Raw genomic sequence first — 25,995 nt, 5'->3', positions numbered from 1 at the left:
GAAGCATAAAAACTCTAAAGACATTGGGGCTAGAGTGATAGTACAGTGGGTAGGGCATTTGCTTTACATGTGGCCAGCTTGGGTTTCATCCCGTAATATCCCTTATGATCCCCATCAGGAGTAATTCTTGAATGTAGATCCAGGACCTTGTGGTTCCGAAACAAAACAAAAAATGGCTGTGAGAGGCTTTAGCAAAAATATAGAGGCACAGGCACCAGGTCTGGGGGAAGGCCTCTGGGGAAGCGTGGCCTGCCTGCTGGGTGTGCCCCTTTTCTTTCTCTGGCTCCATTAGATAAGACAGCAGTTGTGTAGCCCCCTTCATCCCCACCCATCTCAGTCTGGAAGTGCAGCCCAACTGCTGGAAGCATGTCGACCCAGGAGAACACCCAGCAGATCTTCTCATGGGTTTCTAAGTCTCAAAGGGACTTAGCCAAGTCCATCCTCATTGGGGCTCCAGGAGGTAAGAAGGGGCAGGAAGCGGCTGGAGAGATAGCATGGAGTTAATGTGTTTGCCTTGCATGCAGAAGGACAGTGGTTCGAATCCCGGCATCCCATATGGTCCCCCGAGCCTGCCAGGAGCGATTTCTGAGTGTAGACCTAGGAGTAACCCGAGCGCTGCCAGGTGTGACCCAAAAACAAACAAACAAACAAACAAACAAGAAAAAAAGAAGGGGCAGAAGACAGCTTTGTTTTGTTTTGTTTTGTTTGTTTTGGGGCCACACCTGGTGACACTCAGGGGTTACTCCTGGCTATGCGCTCAGAAATCACTCCTGGCTTGGGGGACCATATGGGACGCCGGGGAATTGAACTGCAGTCCATCCAGGGTCAGCCACGTGTAAGGCAAATGTCCTACCGCTTGTGTTACTGCTCCGGCCCCAGGAAACATCTTTGGAGGCCAGAGAGGTAGTACAGCAGATAGGGCGCTTACTTTATTTGCAGGCAACCTAGATTTGATCCCTGGCACCCCATAGGGTCCCTTGACCCTTGGGAGTGATCTCTGAGCACAAAGTCAGGAGTAAGCCCTATAGCTGGACATGGCCCAAAAGAGGGGGGGAAGAGAGAGGGAGAGAGAGAGAGAGAGAGAGAGAGAGAGAGAGAGAGAGAGAGAGAGAGAGAGAGAGAGAGGAGGAAGAAGGAGTGGAGATGGGGGGTTGGAAGAAGTGGAGATGGGGGGTTGGGGAGTGTACAACTGTCCTCTGAGGTCAGTTGAGGGTTGGGGTGGATCTGTATTCATGCTGATACTACAGAGCATTCACCCCCACTTACAAGCAATTCCTTGGAACTCTGGCACTCCTGTCTTCCCAGGCCTGGACTCTGTTTCTTCAGGCTAACATTGATTGTGCTGTATTCCTGTGTCCCTATGGGACACATGAGGCACTTGTCCCAGTCCCCAGGCCCTCCCTCATGTCCCCCCCACCCCCGTCCCCCGCTTCCTGGACTTTGATTCCTGGAACCGGTGGAGACCCAGTGATTGTTTAACCAGACACCAGACACAGACCTCAGCCCCACCAGGCTGGGTGTCAGAGGACAGTGGAGGGGCCTCCAGAGACAGGCATGGAGGGTGCGTTGGATGTGGAGCTTCTCTGGGCTGGGCTGCACAGGGCCAGGGGATCCCGAGTTACCTTGAAGGAGCTGAGAAACTCGGAGGAATGGGTGGGGTACGATGGTGGGAGAATGAAGGGCTTAGGAGAAGGAAGCAAGTGGTTCTGGGGTTTAGATTATGAGGGGGTCATCATAAATGAGCGACCAAGGGCATTGCAGCTCTGAGGAAAGTTCCCAGCCATTAGCTCATGAGGGTGGTTAGGGATCGGAGAGAGCACAGTGGCAGGTCATTTGCCTTGCAAGCAGCTGACCCAGGACTAATGGTGGTTCAAATCCCGGCATCCCATATGGTCCCCTGTGCAGAGCCAGAAGTAAACCCTGAGCACTGCCGGGTGTGGCCTAACCCTCCTCCCCCCCCCCAAAAAAAAAAAAAAAGAAAAAAAAAGAAGGGGCCTAGAGGCCATCCAGCCTGGACCTGATTCCCAGCTCCTGCTTAAAAAACTGGAGGGTTTGAGTCACATTCTTTCTTCTTTAGCCTGGGTCTCCTGGGCTGTAGTAGGGGCCTGTTAGCAGCTGCTGCTTCCTTGGTGCTTCATTCCCAGAGCTGAATGGCCTGAGACAGCTCACAAGAAGCCCCCCGGCCCGAATGAGCCCTCAGTAAAGGAGCATGTGAGTGGGAAAGAAGACCAGCCAGCAAACTGCCTGTTCTCTGCAGGGCCGGCGGGGTATCTGCGACGGGCCAGCGTGGCGCAGCTGACCCAGGAGCTGGGCTCAGCGTTCTTCCAGCGGCAGCAGCTGCCAGCCGCCATGGCCGATACCTTCCTGGAGCATCTGTGCCTGCTGGACATCGACTCTGAGCCTGTGGCTGCTCGCAGCACCAGCATCATCGCGACCATTGGTAAGTGGCCCCAAGGACTCTAGGCTGCTTGCTGCTCAAAGTACTTCCCTATCTTTTTTTAGTTGGGCTTCTCGGGTTTTTGGGGGGGGGTTTGGGTCACACCCGGCAGCGCTCAGGGGTTACTCCTGGCTCTACGCTCAGAAATCACTCCTGGCAGGCTCGGGGGACCACATGGGATGCTGAGATTCGAACCACCATCCGTCTGCATGCAAGGCAAACGCCTTACCTCCATGCTATCTCTCCGGCCCCTTCTTGTTTATTTTGAAGTAAGTCCTGAGCATCAGTGTTGAGGGGCTAACTCTGGTTCCAAGCTCACTCCTTGTAGGGCTCTGAGGGACCATTTGAGGGTGTTAGGGATTATTTGGGCTTCATGCAAGGTAAGTGCTCTACACCACTCTCCCCAGTATTTTCTCTCTCTGAAGACTTCTTTTCCTGTTTGATGAGTCATTCATTCAGCAAATAAGTGTTGAGCTCTCAGACAAGGCTTCAGATGAGCAGCTGCTATTAATAAGTCTAACTGAACTTGGGGAGTTGACAACATAGCCTGGTGGGACATTAAAAATAAAAGTCACGGGGCCGGACGGTGGCGCTAAAGGTAAGGTGCCTGCCTTGCCTGCGCTAACCTTGGACGGACCGCGGTTCGATCCCCCGGTGTCCCATATGGTCCCCCAAGCCAGGAGCAACTTCTGAGCACATAGCCAGGAGTAACCCCTGAGCGTTACTGGGTGTGGCCCAAAAACCAAAAAAAAAAAAAAAATAAAATAAAAGTCACAACTAAAAAGAAAATAAAAATAAATAAATAAAAGTCACATATTATGTGGCTGGAGAGATAGCATAGCAGTAGGGCATTTGCTTGCATACAGCAAACCCAGGATGGATGGTGGTTTGAATCTGGCATCTCATATGGTCCCCGCTCCTGCCAGGAGCGAATTCTGAGCACAGAGCCAGGAGAAACCCTTGAACACTGCTGGGTATGACCCAAAAACAAAACATAAAAAGTAACATATTGATTTAAAATTATTGGGCCTAGATCGGAGAGGTTATTGGTACAGAGGTTAAGGAGCTTATCTTGCAGACTGTCAACCCCAATTCTATTTCCAGCATTGCACAGTTCCCTCAAACACCTCCAGAAGGGATCCTTGAATACAGAGCTGGGAAAAGCCTCTAAATCCTACAGGTCATAGCCCCAATTCTAATATTCCCCAAGTAAATTGTTGGGGTCAAGGAGAGAGTAGAGCCCATGATTCACAATGTGTGAGGCCTTGAGTTTGATCTCCAGCACCACAACAAATTCTAAATTTTTTGTTTGTTTGTTTTTTGTTTTTGGGTCACACCCGGCAGCGCTCAGGGGTTCCTCCTGGTTCTACACTCAGAAATTGTTCCTGGCAGGCTCAGGGAACCATATGGGATGCCGGGATTCAAGCCACTGTCCTTCTGTATGCAAGGCAAACACCCTACCTCCATGCTATCTCTCAGCCACAACAAATTCTAAATTATTATGTCAGAAAGTGATTAGGAGCCCAGAGAGGTAGTGCAATGGGGAAGGAAATCCCCTTACATGTGGATAACCTAAATTCCATCCCTGGTACTACAAACAGTTCTCTTAGCACTAGCACTTATTCTTGAGTAAAGATGAGTCAGGAGCCATTCTGGTATGACCCAATGGCAGTGCATTCTCCGCCCACTCTCCCTCAAAATATTTCTTTTATTTGAATTGAGATTTATTTTTACTGGGGCACACAGGACAGTTCCTGGGGTCCCTCCCGGGATGACCACCATTGATACAGGGTTCCCCAGGCAAAGTACATGGTCCAACCCATTTGAATCTTCTCCTAGATCTGAAGAGATATCATCCAAGAGAAATGAAAAATTGCTTGTGGAGTTTGAATGGAAATGACAAGCTCCTATATTTTTTTTTTTTTTTGGTTTTTGGGCCACACCCGTTTGACGCTCAGGGGTTACTCCTGGCTATGTGCTCAGAAATCGCCCCTGGCTTGGGTGGACCATATGGGACGCCGGGGGATCGAACCGAGGTCCTTCCTTGGCTAGCGCTTGCAAGGCAGACACCTTACCTCCAGCGCCACCTACCCGGCCCCATGCTCCTATATTTTAACAGAAATGGATGTATTTGTTGAAAACAGGTTGTACATTCTGGCTCTGATGAGGTGGTAGAAGTGGCCGAGAGGGGAAGGAATCACATTTGGAGCATTTGTGAAGGTAGAACCTGTAGGAAAGCCTACTGGCTGTATAAGAGAGGGAGGGTGGTGGGAAAGAACTGAAGAACAACTTCATGGTTTCTGGCCTGTGTAACTCTGGGCAGAAGAGAAACTCTGGATGGAAGAGACAGTGGTGAAAAGGTCTGGGAGGAGATCAGAAGTTCAATTTGGAGCATGTGAGTCTGAGATCTGTATTAGACCTCAAGTATAAGAGACAGTATAGGGGCCGGAGAGATAGCATGGAGGTTAAGTCGTTTGCCTTTCATGCAGAAAGATGGTGGTTTGAATCCCAGCATCCCATATGGTCCCCTGTGCCTGCGGGGTGGGGGTGGGGTCGCGATTTCTGAGCATAGAGCCAGGAATGATCCCTGAGCGCTGCCAGGTGTGACCCAAAAACCAAAGAGAGAGAGAGAGAGATGGAGAGAGAGAGAGAGAGAGAGAGAGAGAGAGAGAGAGAGAGAGGGGGGAGAGAGAGAGAGAGAGAGAGAGAGAGAGAGAGAGAGAGAGAGAGAGAGAGAGAGAGTATAGATAATGAGATACATAACTCTAGGTCTGGGACAGAGAGGTTTTGGGAAATAAATTTGAATTTGAGAGATGTCTGTATACAGATCAGATTAAAGCTAGGAGACTGGGCCAGGGAGATATTTCTACAGGCTGGAGCACATACTTTGCATACGAGAGGCCTGGGTTTGATTTTCTTTCACTGCTAAATTTTCCTGAGCACCAGCAGGTGTGACCCAAGGATCAATCAAACACAAAAGCCTGTGCCCCCCATAGCACTCATCCCCTGTCATACACCACTCTTGTAATTGTTTCTGGCTCATACCAGGAGGTGTGAGCTCTCCATATTGATGTTTATTCCTAGTTCTGGGCTCAGTCCTTGCAGGGCTCCAGGAGCCACTTGTGGGGCTTGAATCCAAAGGAGTAGGTAGCCTGCAAGGCAATCACCTTAACCCCTCTACTATCTCTTCAAGCTCCCTGCACCCTGGGACAGCCTCCACCTACAGCAGAGTACTCCAACAGCTGAGGACTCGCCCCTCCAGCCCCTCTCCCCACAGGCAGGTGGTTTCAGTAAACTAAGGTCAAATCTCAGTGACAGGGCCAGAAAGATAGCACAGTGGTAGGGCATTTGCCTTGCACGTAGCCAATCCAGGATGGTGGTTTGAATCCCGGCATCCCGTATGGTTCCTTGAGCCTGCCAGGAGCGATTTCTGAGTGCAGAGCCAGGAGTAACTCTTGAGTGCTGCCAGGTGTGACCCAAAAACCAAAAAAAAAAAAAAAAAAAGAAGAAGACCTCGGTGTCTGGGGCTTTTCCCTCGGGGGGCGGGGGGTAGTGAAGGCTGACTCCCCTTTGGGGATCAAAGCATTCTGAGCACATCTCTGGCTCCAGGACCCGCATCACGCTCTGTAGAGCGCCTCAAGGAGATGATCAAAGCTGGCATGAACATCGCCAGACTCAACTTCTCCCATGGCTCCCATGAGGTGAGGGCTGGGCTGAGAGGCGGGAAGTGGAGGGAAGCGCTATGGATAGTGGTGTCTTGACAACCTACTGCTTGTTTCTGTCCCCAGTATCACGCTCAGTCCATCGCCAACATCCGGGAGGCGGTGGAGAGCCTGGCTACTTCCCCGCTTAGCTACCGCCCGGTGGCCATCGCCCTGGACACCAAGGGACCAGAGATCCGCACGGGGATTCTGAAGGGGGTGAGAGGCGTCCTGTCCATGCAGGCTGGCATCCCTGTAGCTGGGGTCGCTCTTTGGTCCTTGAGGCCAGTCAGTGGCAAGGCCACAGGCTGGGCACGCTCCAGCAGGTTTTGGGGTGGGCCTGGACACATGGGCCCATAGGCTTTGGGGGAACCAACTTTCAGCCTCTCTTGGTTCACAGGGCCCTGAGTCAGAAGTGGAGCTGGTGAAGGGTTCCTCGGTGCTGGTGACCGTGGATCCGGCATTCCGAATGCAGGGGGACGCACAGACTGTGTGGGTGGACTACCCCAATATCGTCCGGGTCGTGCCTGTTGGGGGCCGAATCTTCATCGATGATGGACTCATCTCCCTGGTCGTCAGGAAAATTGGTGTGGAACCCCTCTACCCAGCTGTGTGCATACCCCTTCCCTGGTCATGCCCACCCTGGAGCATCCCTACTTTCAGGTGGCCTGGGGTGGGTCTGCACTGGTGGGTCAAAGATTTCTTCAGCTTCGATGATGCTCCTTTCTCGAGGTGCCTGACTATGGGGTGTGGAACTGAGAAACTCAAAAACTCTCCTAATAGGGATGGGAGAGATAGCACAGCAGTAGGGCATTTGCCTTGCCCAAAGCCGACCCAGGACCAATGGTAGTTCAAATCCTGGCATCCTATATGGTCCCCTGAGCCTGCCAGGAGCAATTTCTGAGTGCAGAGCCAGGAGTTATCCCTGTGACCTCAAACAAACAAACAAACAAACAAAAAAACTCTCTTAATCAGTCTTAGGGCTCCAAATCTGCCTGTTCCCCCTGAGCAGCAGGACTTCTCCTGCCCTTGTTCTAGGCTGGTTCTTTCTACACCTGCAGGGCCCAGAGGACTGGAGACTGAAGTGGAGAACTGGGGTACCCTAGGCAGCCGGAAGGGCGTGAACCTGCCCGGAGCCCAGGTGGACCTGCCTGGGCTGTCAGAACAAGATGTCCAGGACCTTCGCTTCGGGGTTGAGCATGGCATAGACATCGTCTTTGCATCCTTTGTGCGAAAAGCCAGTGATGTGGTTGCTGTCCGCGCTGCACTGGGACCCGAAGGACAGGGCATCAAGATCATTAGCAAAATCGAGAACCACGAAGGCGTGAAGAGGTGAGACTCAATCTTTGGACCCACCGACCTCATCACCCTTCTCTTGCCCTGCCTGTCCCTTCCTTTCTCTCCCCCAGCCCTCAGCCTACCTCCCCAAACCCCTCAACCAATCAGGTTTGATGAAATCTTGGAGGTGAGCGATGGCATCATGGTGGCCCGCGGCGACTTGGGTATCGAGATCCCGGCCGAGAAGGTGTTCTTGGCTCAGAAGATGATGATTGGTCGATGCAACTTGGCGGGCAAGCCTGTTGTCTGTGCAACACAGGTGTGGAGAGAACCCCTGGTTGGCACTTTTGGCATCCCTGGTGTGGGGGAACTCTCACACTTTAGATCTGAGCATGTTCTGTTTTTTGTTTTGTTTTGTTTGGGGCCACATTCAGCGATGCTCAGGGCTTACTCCTGTGTCTGCACCCAGGGGTCATTCCTGGAGGTACTTGGGGGACCATATGGGATGGAACTTAAGTCTGTCGCATGCAAGGCAAATGTTTCACCCTTTGTATCTATTGCTCACCCGTTCGTTCACACTGGCCCGCATCCCCTTGGCTGGGGGTGGTTTGTGATCCTTGAGGCTGGGTGAGGATGGAGCCACACTGGTTACAGGGTTTGAGACCCTCAGGCTGGGGGCTGGTCCTGGCTGCCCACACCACTGGGCCCCCCCAGGCAGGTCTGGAACTATCTTTCCAGCCCCTGTACACATATTTATCTTGGCTTTTGGGCCACACTCAGCAACGCTCAGAGGTTACTCTTGGCTCTGCACTCAGAAATCATTCCTGGTAGGCTGGGGGATCATATGGGATGCTGGGAATTGAACCTGGGTCTGTACCGGGTTTGGCTGCATGCAAAGCAAATGCCCTACCCCTGTGCTATCACTCCAGCCTCCCCCCCACCCCCCGCACACTGCACACATTCTTGTCCTGCGGTGTTTTCTCTGCAGAGAGTAAAGCCAGAGAGTGATACCAAGTTTTTTTGGCTTTTAGGGCACTGATTGTGGGTGTTAGGCAAAGCACCCCCACAGGGTCTCACACAGGGATGGAGTGTGACTCTGACAGCTCTGATATCCAGATGTCCTCCAGATGCTGGAGAGCATGATTACCAAGCCACGGCCGACAAGGGCAGAGAGCAGCGACGTGGCCAATGCGGTACTGGACGGGGCGGACTGCATCATGCTCTCGGGTGAGACCGCCAAGGGCAGCTTCCCTGTGGAGGCTGTTCAGATGCAGCATGCGGTAGGTGCTCAGGGAACACGTGGGGTGAGGTTAGGGGGCACTGGGCCTGCAGAAACCCCAATGCCCCTGGCAGCCCAATGCCCCCTGCCCAGCCTGACTTCCCTGTGCCTGCAGATTGCTCGGGAAGCCGAGGCTGCCGTGTACCACCGCCAACTGTTTGAAGAACTGCGCCGGGCAGCCCCACTGAGCCGGGACCTCACTGAAGTCACTGCCATCGGTGCTGTGGAGGCCGCCTTCAAGTGTTGTGCTGCAGCCATCATTGTGCTGACCAAAACAGGCCGGTGAGCACTTGTGGCAAGTGTTACAATGTTTGGGATGTTTTTGTTTGTTTGTTTGGGCCACACCCAGTGACACTCAGAGGTTACTCCTGGCTATGCGCTCAGAAATCGCTCCTGGTTTGGGGAACCATATGGGGCGCTGGGGGATTGAACCTAGGCTAGGGCCAGCAAGGCAGATGCCCTATTGTTCCGTGCCACTACTCTAGCCCCTGTTTAGGATGTTTGAGCCACAAGTTTGGATTTTGTCCTATCAGTATAGTGCAGAATTAAGAGAAAAGGTAGGGCCATAGAGATAGGTAGGTAGGATGTTTGCCTTGCACATGCACAAGGATGGTGGTTCGAATCCTAGCATCCCATATGTCCCCTGGGCCTGCCAGGAGCGATTTCTGAGGGTAGAGCCAGGAGTAACCCCTGAGCGCTGCCAGGTGTGACCCAAAAACTGAGAGAGAGAGAGAGAGAGAGAGAGAGAGAGAGAGAGAGAGAGAGAGAGAGAGAGAGAGAGAGAGATGGGCCTCAAAGGAATTGTTCCGGTGATCTGGAATGGGACAGCTGAGAAGAGCCACTGGCTTCCAAGTGATGTGGAGTCCTAGACCAGACCCAGAGCAAGTCCTCTGCACGAAGTCTCACTATACTGAGCACCAGGATCTACAGTCTGGCTGCAGATAGCTCAGGAATTTAGGTGCTTGCAAGAGTCCCTCAAGCACCACCAGGGGTCACTCCTGAGCATAAAATCAGAAGCAGCTGGGTGTGGCGCCCAAAACAAACAAAAGGTATATCTATATCTATATCCATATCTATCTATATCTACCTACCTACCTATATAGATAGATAAGAGGTGATAGAAAGATAAGGCCAGAGTACAGCGGTAGGAGGCATGCTGCAGATTCAGGACAGATGGTGGTTCGAATTTCTGGCATCCCATATGGTCTTCTGTGCCTGCCAGGACAGATTGCTGAGAGCAGAGCCAGGAGTAATCCCTGAACGCCACTGGGTGTGACCCCAAAATAAAACAACACAAAAGAAAGATAGAAGATAGATAGATGGGTGGATAGGTGATAGATAGATAGATAGATAGATAGATAGATAGATAGATAGATAGATAGATAGACAATCACTCATGGTTGAGCTCTTGCCTGGCCTGTGTGAACCCCATTCTATCATTTGATGTACAGCCTGTTATCTCAGATATTCCTTGTGGGTCTTTTGTTTTGTTTTGGGCCCACACTCTAATACTCAGGGCCTATTTGTACTCAGGACTTAGGAGTGTCACTAGGGTCCCCTGCATGCAAAACATGCACCTGCCATGGAGTCGTCGCCCCAGCCTCTTTTGGAGACATTTAAGGAGAAAAAGACAGGGCTTTCATGGAATTTCACTGTAGTCACAGGAGAGATAGTACAACAGGTAAGATGCTTACCTAGCACACAGCTGACTCAGCTTCAATCCCTGAGCCTCATAGGAGTGATCCCTGAGTGCAGAGCCAGGAGTAAGCCCTGAGACTTGTCTGGTGTGCCCCCCAACCCCATGCTCTGAGACATGCAATGACTTACCCCCAGACTCTCATGATGTGTGACTAACTTAGGACAGATGTGGACTCTCATGCCCTGAGGCCACACTCCCCCTGGTCTGAGCTCACTGCTATCCCCTCAGCTCTGCTCAGCTTCTGTCTCGGTACCGCCCACGGGCAGCTGTCATCGCTGTCACTCGCTCTGCTCAGGCTGCTCGCCAGGCCCACCTGTGTCGGGGAGTCTTTCCCTTGCTCTACCGCGACCCTCCGGAGCCCGTCTGGGCAGATGACGTAGACCGCCGGGTGCAGTTTGGCATCGACAGTGGTGAGTCGCCCAGTCTCTCCTTGGCTGATGACCCTGACCTCCTCTCCTGAGTCCCCACACCACCCACGAGCCTCGCCTCTCCTCTGAGTCCAAACTTTCTGTGGAGTTGCCTCCTAGAAATTTGCTCTGGAAACACAGAGACCTAGTGGTCAAGGATCTGTTGTGGGAGGTGTGGAAGAGCTGGGCCTCCCATCTAGAAGAGAGGTGCAACCCACCATTTCCTGGAGGGTGGCCAGAGCCCAGTGTGCCCTCAGGACAGAGGCTGAGGGGAAAGGGGCTGGGGTGTCTGTCTTCCAGCTGCACATGAAATCTGGCACCTCATTGCCTGTGATCCCGTCTGCTTGGCCCCACCACAAGAGGGCCCACTGACAACTAACACTGCGGCATGGTTCTGGGGTCACACCCGCAACTGGAAGCTACTAGGGTCACTTTGTACACTGACAGTGACAGTCCCTCCCTCTGCTCTGACCCAGGAAAGCTGCGTGGCTTCCTGCACGTGGGAGACCTGGTGATTGTGGTGACCGGCTGGCGGCCTGGCTCTGGCTACACCAACATCATGCGAGTGCTGAGTGTGTCCTGAGGTGACCCTTCCTTCCTGACTCCCTTAGCTCCATCTTATGTGCCTCCTACCTACCCCTTCTCCCCAGCATCTGCCCCCTAGCCCCATTTCAGGTTATCCTGCTATAGCCCTGAAAGACTGTCCAGTATGCCTTGGCCACTCAGCCACACCACCCATACTGTTCCTGTCCCCTCCGATTCCTGGAACTTGAGTCCCACTGAAATGGTACCCCACACTGAGGTACCAAAGAGAAGCAGCATGGCCTGTCCCCACCGGCAGGATTCTAGAGCTCCTTCCGTTTCTTGTCCCAGGCCTCTTTGTATGATCCCTCCTTCTCATCTGGTCACTCCTGATAGCCCCTGCTCCTGGTGGCCTCAGTCTAGGCAGGGCTCCCCTTCAGGGATGTCAGAGCATCATGCTTTGTGCCTGATGGTGGAGGGGACAGTGGGGACTTGGGGGCACAGGTGGGCTACCAGCCCCTCAGCCTTCCTGGCTGCCCTCGGGTCTCTCCGCTTGCCTTGCTGACTCCTCCTGTACCTGGAAATTCCTTCATACCCATGTTTATCCCCCACACACAAACCCGGAGCCAAGATGAGTGTCTCTTTCCATTTTTTTAAACTCAGTTGTTCGGGAGTAAAACTCTCACGTTCCCAGGACCTCCAATGCCCCCACCCCGGAGAAAAGAAGATTCCGGATCTGGGCTTCACATTCTGGAACACTGTGGAGGTGTCAGGGTGGGGAGAGTGGGGGGTGTCTTGTCCCTGAGAAGCAGAGGCTAGCCTGCTCTTCCCCAGCCTTGAATGCCAACAGGAGAAATCCCCACACGGAAAACCTCTCTTCCCCTATACGGAGCACAGTGGGGCCATAACAGCTGGCATGAGAGTGGGGCTGCCCCGCCTGGGAGAGGTGGAGAAAGAAAGGATTGGGCGAGTGGAATGAGTTCTAACACCTGAAATGAGCAAATAACTCAACACAGTTGTCGAATGATTGACTAAATAGGGAAGAAGATTAAAAAATATCATTTAAGGGTTCACTTGCCCCCCACTGATATCACACTTAATAAGGAGATCCTTTGGGCCAGAGAGATAGCACAGCATAAGGCGTTTGCCTTGCAAGCGGCCAACCCGGGGTGGACCCAGGTTTGAGTCCTGGCATCTCATATGGTTCCCGAGCCTGCCAGGAGTGATTTCTGAGTGCAGAGCCAGGAGTAACTCCTGAGCACTGCTGGGTATAACCCCAAAACCAAAATAAATAAACAAATAAATAAGGAGCTTCATAACCCTCTCTTAGCTCCAAGGGGGAACTCCAGAGGAGCAGGGGCCTACGGATGGTGGCTCTGGTGTACAAAATGACCATTCTACATCCAGACAGAAAGGATGAGACTTGGGCAAGAAGTCCCCCCTCTGAGGCTTGAGGCAGGAAGTCCATATGTGGCAGTAAAAGTGGACACTCACACTCAGGACCTGGGATATTTGTGATGGCAGTGGGGACTGTGGCTATTGGCTGTGTCCAGCTATGCTAGGGAAGACAGGACAGCCACCATACTGGACAGGATCTACATGGCCATGACAGAGAAACAGACATCGGGTGACCTGGCAGTGACGTGGATGATGGCAGATTTTTGTGCTTTGTGAGGTGGGGGGATCAGGGGCCCAGGGATGGCTGAGGGACACCCTGGTAGGAGCTGGGAGTCGCTTCTACTTGGCAGTGCAGATGTACATACAGTGCCTGGCATGGCCTCAGTGGGTGAATCAGGGCATCAGGCCGGCTGCAGAAATCTGTGCAGGGGTGGAGCGCACAGTCCTCAGCAGTCCCGGAGGTGTTCCTGAAGGACAGTGTCTCACATCCCTGTGGCTTCCCGGAGACACGGCAACCCAGGGCCCATGACTGCTCCCAAGGGCTTACCCACAAGAGCTCACATGTTGGCGGAGAGCTGGGGGCCCCGGGGAGTGGTTGACTCTGGCACTGGTGGGCGAGAGGTCTGAACTGTCCCTGGAGGCTTTGCCAGTAGCCCTGATGGCGGCAGGCGCTCGCTCCCAGAGCCCTTCCGGCCTGGAGACCCGTCGCCTGCTGCCCGCTGAGGCAGGGAGGGTTGGGAAGCTGAGAGAGGTCGGCCTCGAGGTCCCAACCGTCGTCCACCTCCTCCAGGGGGAGGGCCTAGCAGGGATACCTGGGAACGGCCGGCTCGGGACAAGCTGGCATGGAGAGTGCGGGCAGGAGGGATGGGCAAGCGGGAGGTGGAGGCCCAGGGGCCCCGGGCCAACAGGGGACCTGCACGGACAGGCACCAGTGGGGAAGCTGGGGAGCCTGCAGAGCGCCGAGTGGAGCGAGCCAGGAGGACGACTGGAGAGTCGGGGGAGAGAGGCAGAGAGCCCCGCTGGTGTGTCAGAGCAATGGCCACGTTGGAGGTGACAGCGGCAGCTTGCAAGGGTGCGTGCACCAGGGGCTCCCACAACACCGGTTTCCCACTGAGCCGTGCACCTGTGCCTGGGGCGAGGCCACGGACACCCCGGGCCATGTCCCGGTCATGCTGCACCAGGTGCTGCTCCATGAGACCCCCACTGCTGCCCGGACTGGGCTCAGAGCGCTTCCGCTGGAGCACAGAGTTCTTCTTGCCTAGATGGGGGAGAGAGGTAGGTCAGAGCAACCAGGAATGCACCAGCCAGGGAAGAAATGGAGTTGGAGGTGGAGGGCAGAAGCGAGGTGGGGAGATGAACTAGCATGCCACAGGGTGGGCCGGAGAGATAGCATGAAGATAGGGCATTTGCCTTGCATGCAGGAGGACAGTGGTTCGAATCCTGGCATCCCATATATGGTCCCTCTGAGCCTGCCAGGAGTGATTTATAAACATAGAGCCAGGAGTGACCCAAAAGCCAAAAGCCAAAAGCCAAAAAAAAGAAAAGAAAAGAAAAAGCATGCTTCAGAGGAGTCAAAGGAAATGTTCCTCAGGACAGGGACCAGACCACATTTCTAGGGGGCAGAAGCTGAGTGCTATAGAAGGGAGTTAATGAGAAAAAGCCTACAGCTGGTGCTGGGGAGTGGCTGCAGGGCTGGAGAGCATGTCAGGTACACCTGTAGTCCTAATTGGATCCCAACCATTGCATGACACAAACCCCTCCCAACACTGGCAAGTGTAGCTTTGGCAGCTATGGAGCGCCAGCAGGTGTGGCCTGGCAGGCCCAATTGCCACCTTACACTTGCCAGGCCAGAGCCACTCACCAACTGTCAGGCCCATGCAGCAGTGCCAAGAGTCACAAGGAGCACTTCTGGGGGCTGCCACCCCTCCCCAATAAGAGGCCAGGCCTGAAGAGAAGCCTGTGCCAATTTTAGGTTTGGCCGGGATTGGGTGTTGCCTCACCTATGCGGCGCAGCCGATCCATAGCCACCGTCTCAAAGGCCCGGCGCATCATGGGGAATTCCTCCAACACCGCGTTGAAATGGTCCACACTGAGTGAGTAGAGGCGGCAATAGGTGTCCGCCCGCACACTTGCGGTGCGCCGGCCCCGCGTCAGCAGGCAGATCTCTGCCGGGGATGGAGAAGGCCTTCAATGGTGTCCAGGGCTCATGCACACCTCCGGGCAGCTGCCCGCCTGCTCAGGCTTCTCCACCCACCGACCCACCCACAGGAGACGCTCAGGCTCCCTGCCCAGCCAGGGCTCCTCAGTGCCCTCGCCCTTGACTCCTGTCCTCTCTTCCCAAATAAAGCCGACCCCAGGCCCAGAGTTTGTCAGCCTGCTTCCACATGGCACTTCCACCTTCAGGACTGGATCTTCAGGTGGGGGCACTCCCCCAGGAGTTCCCAAACACCCCCCCACTTTGAGTGGAGTCCAAGAGGGCCCTGCCAGAGAAGTGGCCAAATCCAGGCACAGGACAGAGCAGCAGGGCTGTAGAGGAAGTGGCTGGTCTGGTGGGGGGGGTGGGGTGGGCCTGAGAGTTGTAAGAATTTAACTCAGGGGCTGGATCCGATAGTATAGCGTCAGGGTGTTTGCCTTGCACGCTTCTGCCCAGGAGGGATGCAGGTTTGAATTCTGGCATCTCATATGGTTCCCCAGCCTGCCAGAAGCGATTTCTGAGCACAGAGCCAGGAGTAACCCCTTAGCATAGCCAGGTGTGACGCAAAAAACAAAATCCAAAGAAAAAAGGGGGGGGGGGATTTAACTCGTACGGCAGCAGCTGTTAGAACTGCCCCACTTTGCACAGGCTGTGTCCTGAACCACCCTTCAGGGACCCACAAAGCACCAGTGTCTTTGGGACTGTGCCCCTCTCAGCATTCATGGTGGCTGGATGAAAGGCTCTTAGGAGATCTAGGCCCCACTATTCTGGGGAGTGCTTTTCAGCAGGGCCCCAGATTTATGAGAGGGGTGGCCCCCAGGTCCCACCCCCTGCCTGAGGCACACTGACCCCCAAAGTAGGATCCGTCAGTGAGGCGGGTGTCGCATGCGCCCCGTGCCAGCACGCTGAGCAGCCCGTGCTGGATGAAGTACATCTTCCTGCCCACGGAACCTTCACGCACCACCAGGTCACCCGGCTGGAAAACTTCGAAGCGCAGCTTGGTGAGCACAGCAGTGACGAAGCTGGGGTCGGCATGGGCGAATAGCGGCATGTGAGCCACCAGCCCCCGGCACGTGAAGTTTATGATCTCCTGGGAAAGGGTGTGGAGTGGGATTGGGGACACAGCGGTTAGGCAGGACACCTACACTAGGGGACTCCACCACACTCATGTTTCCAGCAGCCTCACTCCCGCAGCCACCATCTGCCCCAGGATGGGGGTACTTGCTTCAGTGGGCCATCCCAATTCCTCAGGGAGGGGGCCTTGCTGTATCAGCCCCTCCAAAGGTAGATCCCTGTTCTCCCCATATATTCAGCTTCACCCCCTCAGGTCTGCAGACAATGCACTAAAAGTCCTCCAAAGACTTAGACTAAGACTCGATTATGTCTCAGCTGACCCAAAGGCCTTCCCCCAGACAGCCCCCCTCCCAGAAGCCTGCACTCAGAGCCCGGCAGCACCTCCCTCAGCGGCTCGCTCAGCTCCCCCAGGATGCTCTCCTCATCAAACATCTTGCCCTGGTAGCGGTGTTCGTAGTACTCATGGATGCGCTGCCTCGTGTCTGCAGGAAGCTTGTGGAAGGACATGTACTGCTCCACCTGCTTGTACTGGGGTGTGGGCCGCCGATGTGCAGTGGACATGGGACAGGTGGGGGAGTGTGCAGATGGGCATGTCGTGTGGACACAGGTGGGGCCACAGGAACATAGAGGCACACAGAACAGATGCACATGGACACAGAGACAAGGAAGAAAGACAGAGACCAAACAGGATCCTATGTCAGATGGGACCTCTGGCGGAGCCCCCAGCCTCCAGGAGCACCCCTCCTTCTTTCCCTGGCCCTGCTAACCTTCTCCTGGTACTGGCGCCGAGAGGAGTCCAGGGACTGGATGAGTGCAGTGGCGTGGCCGATGAACATGGCATAGCATGTGGCACCCACGATCATGCTAAGCATGGTAAGCCACACATCCGGCATGCCCACTGGTGCCTGCTGCCCATAACCGATGCACAGCATGTGGCTCATGGCCTTGAACAGGGCGTGGGAGTACTGGCGGCCCCATGAGTGGTTCTGAGGTGCAGAGTGCAGGGCACAGGTAGGCCAAACCCTGAAGAGCCTCCTGTTCTCCTGCCTCCCACCTTTATTATTATTATTAGTAGTAGTATTAATTATTTATTAATTAGGTTATGTATTTTGGTCACACTCAGCAGTGTTCAGGACTGGCATTGTGCCAAGGATTACTCCTGGCTCAAAGGCCCTTATACAGTGTTGGGGATAAATGGATCTAGGATCTAGGAGGGTCCGAGGCAAGCAAGGCAATGACCTTTCCCTCTGTACTATCTAACCCCACTCCTGGTCCCCTTTTTTCTCCTTCAGTCCTGCCTTCCTGGAAAACACTTCTGGGGACTCTGGGGGAGCTTTTGGGGGAGACCTACTTCCTCCAAAATAAATGCATCCTGAGTTTCTTGGCTCTCACCCAGACCCTTGGGGGAAGAGAGAGAGTAGTCCTCCGGGGCGTTCAGGGATGGGGGAAGAGTTCTCGAGGTGGGGAGGCAGGGATGGGGCCTGAGGAGCACCTCAGAGGTGTGACATGGTGAGCTCTCAGGGGGTAAGGCTATGGGGGTGAGGCCTTGGAGGTAAAAGGAGGCGGGGCACACTCACCACCATGTGGCTGATGGACACCCAGCAGTCAGAGGGGAAGTCCTGCAGCATGGGGACCAAGAACTGCAGGCAGCCGTCCCAGTGGCAGAGCAGCAGCATCATGCCGATGAGGTTGAAGATGCGAACCACGGCGCTCGCCAGGTCGTAGGTCATGTGGAAGATCTGGGGAGTCGGAGCAGGGGCTGCTGTGGCCTGGACCGCTCTTGGGCTCCCCTTTCAGTATTAGCCTAGAAGTTTCTTCCCTTGAACTTCTGTCTAGACTCTGCTCAGATACCTTTTTGGGGGAGGGGAGAAGCCACACACCCTGTAACGCTCAGGGGCTACTCCTGGCTCTGCGCTCAGAAATTGCTCCTGGCTTGGGGGCCCATATGGGACACTGGGGGATCGAACTGGTCTGTCCTAGGTTAGCACATGCAAGGCAGATGCTCTACCGCTTGTGCCACCGTTCCGGCCCGTGCTCAGATACCTTTAACCAAATTAACAATTATTCCTTTGTACCTAGCCTCACAGTACAGAAAGACAATAATCACAGAATGGAGGTGCTGTTATTACTGGCTTTATTTTTTAGGCCACACCCATTGGTGCTTGGGAGTTGACTCTAGATGAGTACTAGGAATCAAGCCCAGAGCTTCTGTGCCAGTGCATTGTCTCCTTGGGTTTTTACCCTTGTCTTATAGGTAGAAAAACATATGCCAATTATGTGTCCAGAATCACATGTTAAGTATTATGGCAGAAACAAAAACAGGCTATGATAGAAACCATGTGGCCTAAAGAGACAAGGCATTTCACGATCTCATGTCTCACAGCAACTGTAGAGAGAAGTACCACCTCTCTGATAATTATTGTTACAGGTAATTTTCTAAGAACTTACTCGCTGTCCTACATTCTTTTTTTTTTTTTTTGGGGGGGGTCCACACCCGGTGATGCTCAGGGGTTACTCCTAGCTATGTGCTCATAAATCAAGCCTGGCATGGGGGACCATATGGGACGCCAGGTATCGAACTGAGGTTCGTCCTGGATCAGTCACTTGCAAGGCAATTGCCCTTCCCCTGTGCCATTGCTTTGGCCCTGTCCTACGTTCTTTATAGATGTTAACTCCCTTCATCCTTATAACTTTATCAAGCATAAGTATAATTCAAGTCCTCATTTAAGAAAGAGTACAACAGTGGGGCAGAGCTCTTTCCTTGCATGTGCTTAGCCCACCTAAGTTCATTCCTTGGGACCCCATATGGTCCAAATCCCACCAGGAATGATCGCTGAGTGCAAAGCCAGGAGTGACCCCAAAACAAAAGAAAGCCCTCATTTTAAAGAAGAAGAAACTTGGGGCTGGAGAACTAATACAGTGGTAGGGCATTTGCCTAGCATGTGGTCAAACCAGGACAGACCTGGGTTCGATTCCTGGCATTCCATATGATCTCCCGAGCCTGCCAGGGGCGATTTCTGAGTGCAGAACCAGGAGCAACCCCTCAGCCCCCCCCCCTCAAAAAAGAAGAAACTTCTAGTATATGTTTTCTATACTAAGCATTAAAATTGGGATTTGAGTCAAAAAGACAGATAGGTCAACCCAGATTCAATCCCCAGTGCCCTATATTTCCCCCCAAATCCTGCCACCAGTGATTCCTGAGTAAAGAGCCACAAGTAAGTCCTAAGCTGTGCTGGGTGTGATCCAAAAATTAAACTGAAATAAACTAAAACAAAACCTGGGATCTAACTACGGGCAAACAGATTGTGGAGCCCAGGAGCTAGTAAACTCTGCTGCCCTGCAGTGAACTCCCAGCTCCTCTACACCCTGAAATTCCTAGTCTTCCTTCCATCCCCTTCTATAGCCAAAGGGACCCCCAAGCATTGGACTACCAGATAGCACAGACATCCTCAGTATTCCCAAACTCAGGTTCTCGATGCCACGGATCCCAGAGAGAACCCACCTTCGGCAAGGTGCCCCACCCACAGCTGTGCCCGGGGAGTCAGTCAGCCCCTCTGCCCACCTCCCTGCCCCACCTCCTCCCACTGGTGGATGTAGCGGATGAGGCGGGAGAGGCGGAGCAGCCGAAGCAGGCTGAGGATCTTGGTGAACCGCACAATGCGGAGGGCTCGGGCTGTCTTGTAGACTTCGGCATCCAGCCGGGGCTCCAGTTCCACCACCAGGAAGATGTAATCCACAGGGATGGAGGAGATGAGGTCCACCAGGAACCAGGTGCGCAGATAGCGTGTGCGGATGGCCCGGGGCGCCAGCAGGATCTCAGCCCCCTCCTCGACCACGATGCCCGTGCGGAAGTTGAGCACCAGATCCAACAGGAAGAAGGTGTCAGAAAGGACGTTGAAGACGATCCAGGGTGGGGAGTTCTCTTCCTTGAAGAAGGTAATGCCCACAGGGAGCACAATCAGATTCCCCACCATCAGCAGAAGCATGATCAGATCCCAGTAAAACCTAAGGTAGAAGAAGTGGGATGGGAGTAAGAGCACCATTTCACAGTCCTTGGATCACGACCAGAGTGTCTGGCAGTGATCCGTGATTGGGGAAAGACACAAAGATACAGGATAAACCAAAGGGGTCCAAAAGACAGCTTGATGGGTTAGACACATTATTTGTGCAGGAGGATGGTTTGATCTGTGGCAAGTACTGCCAGGAAAAAACTCCTGAGTACCAAGCCAGGGATAACCCCTGAGCAACCTGGAGAGAGGCAGGGTGGAAGGAAAGAAGGAAGGAAAGAAGGAAGGAGGGAAGGAAGGAAGGAAGGAAGGAAGGAAGGAAGGAAGGAAGGAAGGAAGGAAGGAAGGAAGGAAGGGAGGGAGGGAGGGAGGGAGGGAGGGAGGGAGAGAGAGAGAAAGGGAGGGAGAAAGGGAGGGAGGGAGGGAGGAACTTCTTTCTGTGCATTGAATATAACCCCACCCTTGGATCATTTAGGAAAAGTTTAACATTATCTAGGGAAGCTTAAAATGAGCATTCCCTGCAACCTAGTAATTCCAGCCCCAGGTTTCTGTTCATGTGCTCCAGGAAATACATACAAGAACAACAGTGTTATATCTGGAAACAACCCAAATGCCTGCCAATATAAACATGTAAATAAACAAGACAAATATAACAACTAAACACACTGTGATAGATGCAATGCCCACGATGTTAATTAACTACAAACTCCGTCCCCTCTTATTGCAGCTACACAATACTGAACAAAAGAAGAAACAAAATAACACAAACTATGTTATTCACTTAATGTTCAAACTAAAATGCATCATTTAGGGATTTGTAAAAAAAAAAAGGGGGAGGGAACTATGAAGTAAAGTAAGGAAGTGCATCACATAAAAGTTATAACAGGGGCCAGAGAGATAACATGGAGGTAAAGCATTTGCCTTGCATGCAGAAAGACGGTGGTTCGAATCCCAGTATCCCATATGGTCCCCCAAGCCTGCCAGAAGTGATTTCTGAGCCTAGAGCCAGGAGGAACCCCTGAGCACTGCCAGATGTGACCCCAAAACCAAAAAAAATAAGTTATAACAGAGGGCTGAAGAGATAGTACAGCAGTTAAGGTTCTTATCTGGCACATGGCCAACTCAAGCCTGCCAGGAGTAATTATTGGGGAGGGGTTGTGGGGGTCACACCTGGCAGTGCTCAGGTTACTCCTGGTTCTGCACTCAGAAATTACTTCTGATAGACTCAGGGGACCATATGGGATTCCAGGATTCAAACCACTGTCCATCCTGGGTCAGCTGCATGCAAGGCAAACAAACACCCTACCGCTGTGCTATCTCTCTGCCCCCAAGTAATTCTTTTCATTTGTTTGTTTGTTTTGGGGGCCACACCTATCGGTGCTCAGGGGTTATTCCTGGCTCTATGTTCAGTAGTCACTCCTGGCAGGCCTTAGGAACCATATGGGATGCCAAGGATTGAACCCGTGTTGGCCACATGCAAGGCAAATGTTACCAACTGTGCTATCATTCTGGCCCCTGATACAGTTGTTTTATAATTACATATATTATACATAATGTTGTATATGTAAATATTTTTGGGATTATTATGTTACTGACCCTACCCTGATCCGATGATTGTGCCCTAACCTAGGGTATGACCTGGCATTCTGCCCCCACTTTAGGGTGGTACCTGATTCTGGGGGATAAAAACAAGGGTCTGTGGAAGGCGAGGGGTGGTTGGCTGGAACTGAGGCTGAGACCTTGGACTTCAGTCTTGTCCACCGAATAAATAAAGCTAATATTTCCACAAGCCTGACTGTCTGCGAGCTGTTTACCTGCCGTTTCACCTCAGAACCATTGGCTGGACAGGGTGACAGACGCGTGCTCCAAGCTGGAGGGGAAAGACCTCATCCTCCATCCCTCCATCAGTCAACCTCTTCAGGGGCTGACTTGCAACAAAAAAAAAATTTCATTATTTTTTTTATTTTTTTTTTTTTTTTGTTTTTTTTTTTTTTTTTTTTTTTTGGGTCACACCTGGCAGTGCTCAGGGGTTATTCCTGGCTCCAGGCTCAGAAATTGCTCCTGGCAGGCACAGGGGACCATATGGGGCGCCGGGATTCGAACCGATGACCACCTGCATGAAAGGCAAACGCCTTACCTCCATGCTATCTCTCCGGCCCCTACATATATATTTTCAAGGCAAATGCCCTACTGCTGTGCTATCGCTCCAGCCCATGCCAGAGATTTAAATCGAGGTCAGAGGAATGCAAAGGCAAATGCCTCAATCCCTGTACTATCTCTCTGGCCCTTAGATATTTAAAAATATTTTAGAAAAATAATAAAGTACTCTTCACTAATCTCACAGGGTTGTTTAAAAAATATGCACAGAAACAATGGAAGTGACAGAGCAGTAAAACACTAGTTGGTGCTATGACTCACCCACTCTTTATCCTAGATTACTCCCATCTCCAGCTTTCTGTCCATTGCTAGTCTTGGGGTTCCACACCCCACCCCCTCCACTCCTCCATCTACTCCTTCCTAGCACAGCTGACCCATCTATCTGCTTCTCTGCTGGGGTCTGCTTATCCGTATTGGGGGCAGGAGAGGTGCATCCTGTATCCCCGAGCCCAGATTTTCATAGAGCCCTTTCCTCTCAGACAGGGCTGCATGCATAGAGAAGCTCATAGGAAATTCTGGGGTAGCAAGATCTGAAACAACACTGCACTCCTCCCCTCCCCTCTTCTCCTTGCACCCACTGAGAATTTGGCCCAGTCCAGGCATGAATAAGTGGGGGAAAGGACTACCCTGCTTGGAGTAGGGCAGGGGGGGACCCAGAAAGACTAGGAAGTAAGTAAGGTGAAGCCAAGAGAAATCACTGAGCAAGATCCCCACCACTTATAGCTCTTGTAATTCCAGGATATACCTAGATAGCCAGTAAGCAAGGAGCAAGCCCTTGCCCACTTACCTTAACATCCATCCTTTCAACCTCTAAAGGAAGCACGGAGACCCCAAACCCAGGCCCCTCAGCTTGCTTACTTTCTAATCCCAAACCCTCAACTCTCACTTCTCCCTCCAGGGATACTGGAGGAAGAAATTGCGTGCTGAGAGCTGGAAGAGTCGAGGGCGAAAGGTCTGCTTTGCCCCCGGAGCATCTTCACAGCCTTATTCACAGGCGATCACAAGCCTGGCGGCTGATGCTAAGGATGGAGGCCCTCCAGGGGGCCCTCTGTGGCTTCAGGGGGGGAAACATCTGAGAAGGGGGACTGTGGAGGTGGAAAAACCAGGAACCTGCAAAAGGTGTCTTACTGGGGTGGGAAGGAGACAGCCTTCTGGAGAGGAGAGGAGGGAAGTGGAAGGAACAATGGGAGAGAGAGAGAGAGAGAGAGAGAGAGAGAGAGAGAGAGAGAGAGAGAGAGAGAGAGAGACAGAGAGAGACAGAGAGAGACAGAGAGAGACAGAGAGAGAGAGATGTAGGGAGTATCAGTGTCTAGGAGTGCAAGATGATGTCTAGGTTGGTACTTGAGAGAGAGAGAGAGAGAGAGAGAGAGAGAGAGAGAGAGAGAGAGAGAGAGAGAGATGTAGGGAGTATCAGTGTCTAGGAGTGCAAGATGATGTCTAGGTTGGTACTTGGGGCTCCTGGCTCGCACCTCAATCTCTCTGCTCCTTTGGCTCCCACGGTGTCAAGGTAGGTGCTTTGACACAGGTTCCTGCTTCCTCTCGCAGCTGCCCTTCATTTCCCCCCAAGGACAGGCCTGCTAGTCCTCCCCTAGCGACCTTGATGTAGAGGTACAGCAGGATGGGGACGATGGACGGCCCCACCCCCACCTCCTGTCCCTTCTCTCTGGCTGTCACCTGGGCGGTGGCCTTGCCTGGCGCTGCTACCTCAGTTCCACCCAGTCCCAGCTGGGCCACATCGTGGTCCGACTTCAGCACCGGGGACAGCACCCCAGAGCTGGTTCTTAGTCGCTTTTTCCTGCCCCACCCCTTGTCCCCATTTCTCCCTAGTGACTGACGGACTGCTGCCCCGGGCAGGGGCTGGCAGTGTGTGTGGGGGGGGGGGGTTTCTCCTCCAGGCCTGCCCCTACCAGGTGAAGGAGGCATCTAGGACTGCCCTGATCCCCAGAAAAGCAGAATTGGAAGAACCAGGCCAGGGGGGTCCCCAACTCTCTCCAGTCTCTGGGGTCCCAGTGGGATGGATGCCAGGCTCCGGATGCAAGAAATTGGGGGTCTGAGTGGAAAGGGGAGAAAATCCCTCGCCCAAGGGGTGGGGGGAATTCCTGCCAGGCTGGGGATGGACGATGGGGGATGGACAATGCCACACCCGGGGGACCCCTGGGTGGGAAAGGGGGTGATCTGCAGGGCGGGAAGGGGGGCCCCTACCTGAAATCGCTGTAGGGGTGGATGATCCAAGCCCCGGCCGACTTCACCCGTTCCTGCTCGAGCTCCACCGCTTTGTGGCTGCCGAACACGCGAAGGGAGAACTTGTTGACGGCGGGCTGGAGCAGCGTGCCGAGCTGCCTCCTCTTGGGCTCCGTCCCGGACGCGGAGCCGGGAGTCGAACCCGTGGCCGCGGCGGGTGCGGGTGCGGGTGCGGGCGCGGGTGCGGGCGATGGCGCGGGCGCCGGGCCAGCAGGGGGTGCCGCCTCCAGTCCGGGGGTCGCCCCGTCGCCCGTGCGCGTGGCGATCGGCCGCTGCTCGGCCTCCATGGCGCCAGCGGGCTCACGCGCGGCGCCTCCAGGACCCCGCCGCGGCCATCCGGGACCCCCGGGGACCCCACCCGGAGTCGGAGTCGGAGCCGGAGCCGGCGCAGCCCGGCGGCGGGCTGGGAGCGGAGGCGTCGTCGGCTGGAACTGCCGGCGCGCGGGGCGGAGGGGGTGTGTGCAGGCGGGGTGCACAGCGCCCCCTGGCGAGGCCCGCGCGCAGACGGAGGGGCGAGAGGGCGTGGCGGGGGCGTGGCTACCAACCCGGAGGGGCATGGAAAGCGGGCTAGAGGGCGTGGTGTGGGCGTGACTTCAGGAAGCCAGTCAGCCAACCTGGGAGGAGCGTGAACAGAGGGGTGGGGCGGAGCTTCCCAGAAGCCAATCAGCCAATCTAAGGGGGCGTGGCCAGGGCTGACAGGGAGGGGTGTGGCCAATAGGGCGGGAGGGCGGGGTCTGAGCGGGGCTTACCAGGAGCCAAGCCGGGAGGTACATGAAAAGCGGGCAGGAGGGCGGGGCCGGGGCGTGGTTTGGGCGTGGCTGACCGGGAGCCAACCAGCCAACCCGGGAGGAGTCCCGCCAGAGGGGCGGTACTGGGTTTCCGAAAGCCAATCAGCCAACCGGGGCGTGGCCATCTGGGAGGGAGGACAGGGCAGGGCTGTTCGGGAGCCGGCCCGGAGGCGTGGCCATCAGGGCGGGAGGGCGGGGCCTGGGCGGGGCTTCTTAGGAGCCAAACCTCGATGATCTTGGAAAGCGGGCGGGAGGGCGGGGCCGGGGCGGGAGCGTGACCGAGACCCATCGGGGCATGGCCAGTTAGCGTGGCCAGGGCGGGGCTTCCTGGGAGCCAACCTGGGGTGAGTATAGCCAGCACAGCTGGAGGGCGTGGCAGGGGCGTGGCTTTCCGTGAACCAACCCAGGAGTACATGCATGGAAAGCAGGGGTGGACCGGAGGCGGGGCTTCCCGGGAGCCAATCCGGAGGGGCATGGCCAGCAGGGCTGGCGTCCCGGGGGACTCCCTGGTGGGCGTGGCCTTTCTCATGACGTCTTACACGTAGCAGAGTCTTACACGTAGCAGAGGAAAACGCGGGGTCCGGGTAGCCACGCCCCTAGAGGGCGTGGCCTCGCGCTGACTGTCTCTGGGCCCGGGAACTCCTGGGCGGTTGAGCTGCCTGGGAGCCTGGGTGGAAGGAGAACCTGGGAAACCAGATCCGCGCTCTTGCTCCAAGCGCCGGGAGGAAAGAGGCATTTTTGGGGGGTTAATGGAAAAGACAAGATATGGCTCTCCTTCCCTCTTTTGCCTCAGGACTCAATGCATCCAGTTTT

General features: G+C 54.2%; 2 protein-coding genes across 2 annotated transcripts; one reads left to right on the top strand and one right to left on the bottom strand.

Moving 5' to 3' along the window:
• The first annotated feature begins 366 nt into the window (after positions 1-366).
• PKLR (pyruvate kinase L/R) lies at positions 367-11,489 on the top strand. The gene is made up of 11 exons (XM_049781608.1): positions 367-460; positions 2,258-2,440; positions 6,047-6,138; positions 6,226-6,357; positions 6,539-6,725; positions 7,200-7,470; positions 7,585-7,735; positions 8,544-8,696; positions 8,811-8,977; positions 10,623-10,804; positions 11,278-11,489. The coding sequence occupies exons 1-11, from the start codon at positions 367-369 to the stop codon at positions 11,382-11,384; spliced, it is 1,719 nt and encodes a 572-aa protein (XP_049637565.1). The 3' UTR covers positions 11,385-11,489.
• A 1,129-nt stretch (positions 11,490-12,618) lies between these two features.
• On the bottom strand, positions 12,619-24,803 carry HCN3 (hyperpolarization activated cyclic nucleotide gated potassium channel 3). Its single transcript, XM_049782228.1, has 8 exons — positions 24,356-24,803; positions 19,565-19,994; positions 17,567-17,728; positions 16,757-16,975; positions 16,371-16,517; positions 15,765-16,005; positions 14,722-14,886; positions 12,619-13,979 (listed from the first exon to the last, which is right to left on the bottom strand). The coding sequence occupies exons 1-8, from the start codon at positions 24,679-24,681 to the stop codon at positions 13,279-13,281; spliced, it is 2,391 nt and encodes a 796-aa protein (XP_049638185.1). The 5' UTR covers positions 24,682-24,803; the 3' UTR covers positions 12,619-13,278.
• Positions 24,804-25,995: the final 1,192 nt, after the last annotated feature.

This window comes from Suncus etruscus, chromosome 10 (genome assembly GCF_024139225.1).
Source record: "Suncus etruscus isolate mSunEtr1 chromosome 10, mSunEtr1.pri.cur, whole genome shotgun sequence".
NCBI lineage: Eukaryota > Metazoa > Chordata > Mammalia > Eulipotyphla > Soricidae > Suncus > Suncus etruscus.
Note: the sequence above shows the minus strand (reverse complement) of the source record. Positions and strands in the feature narration are given on the sequence as shown.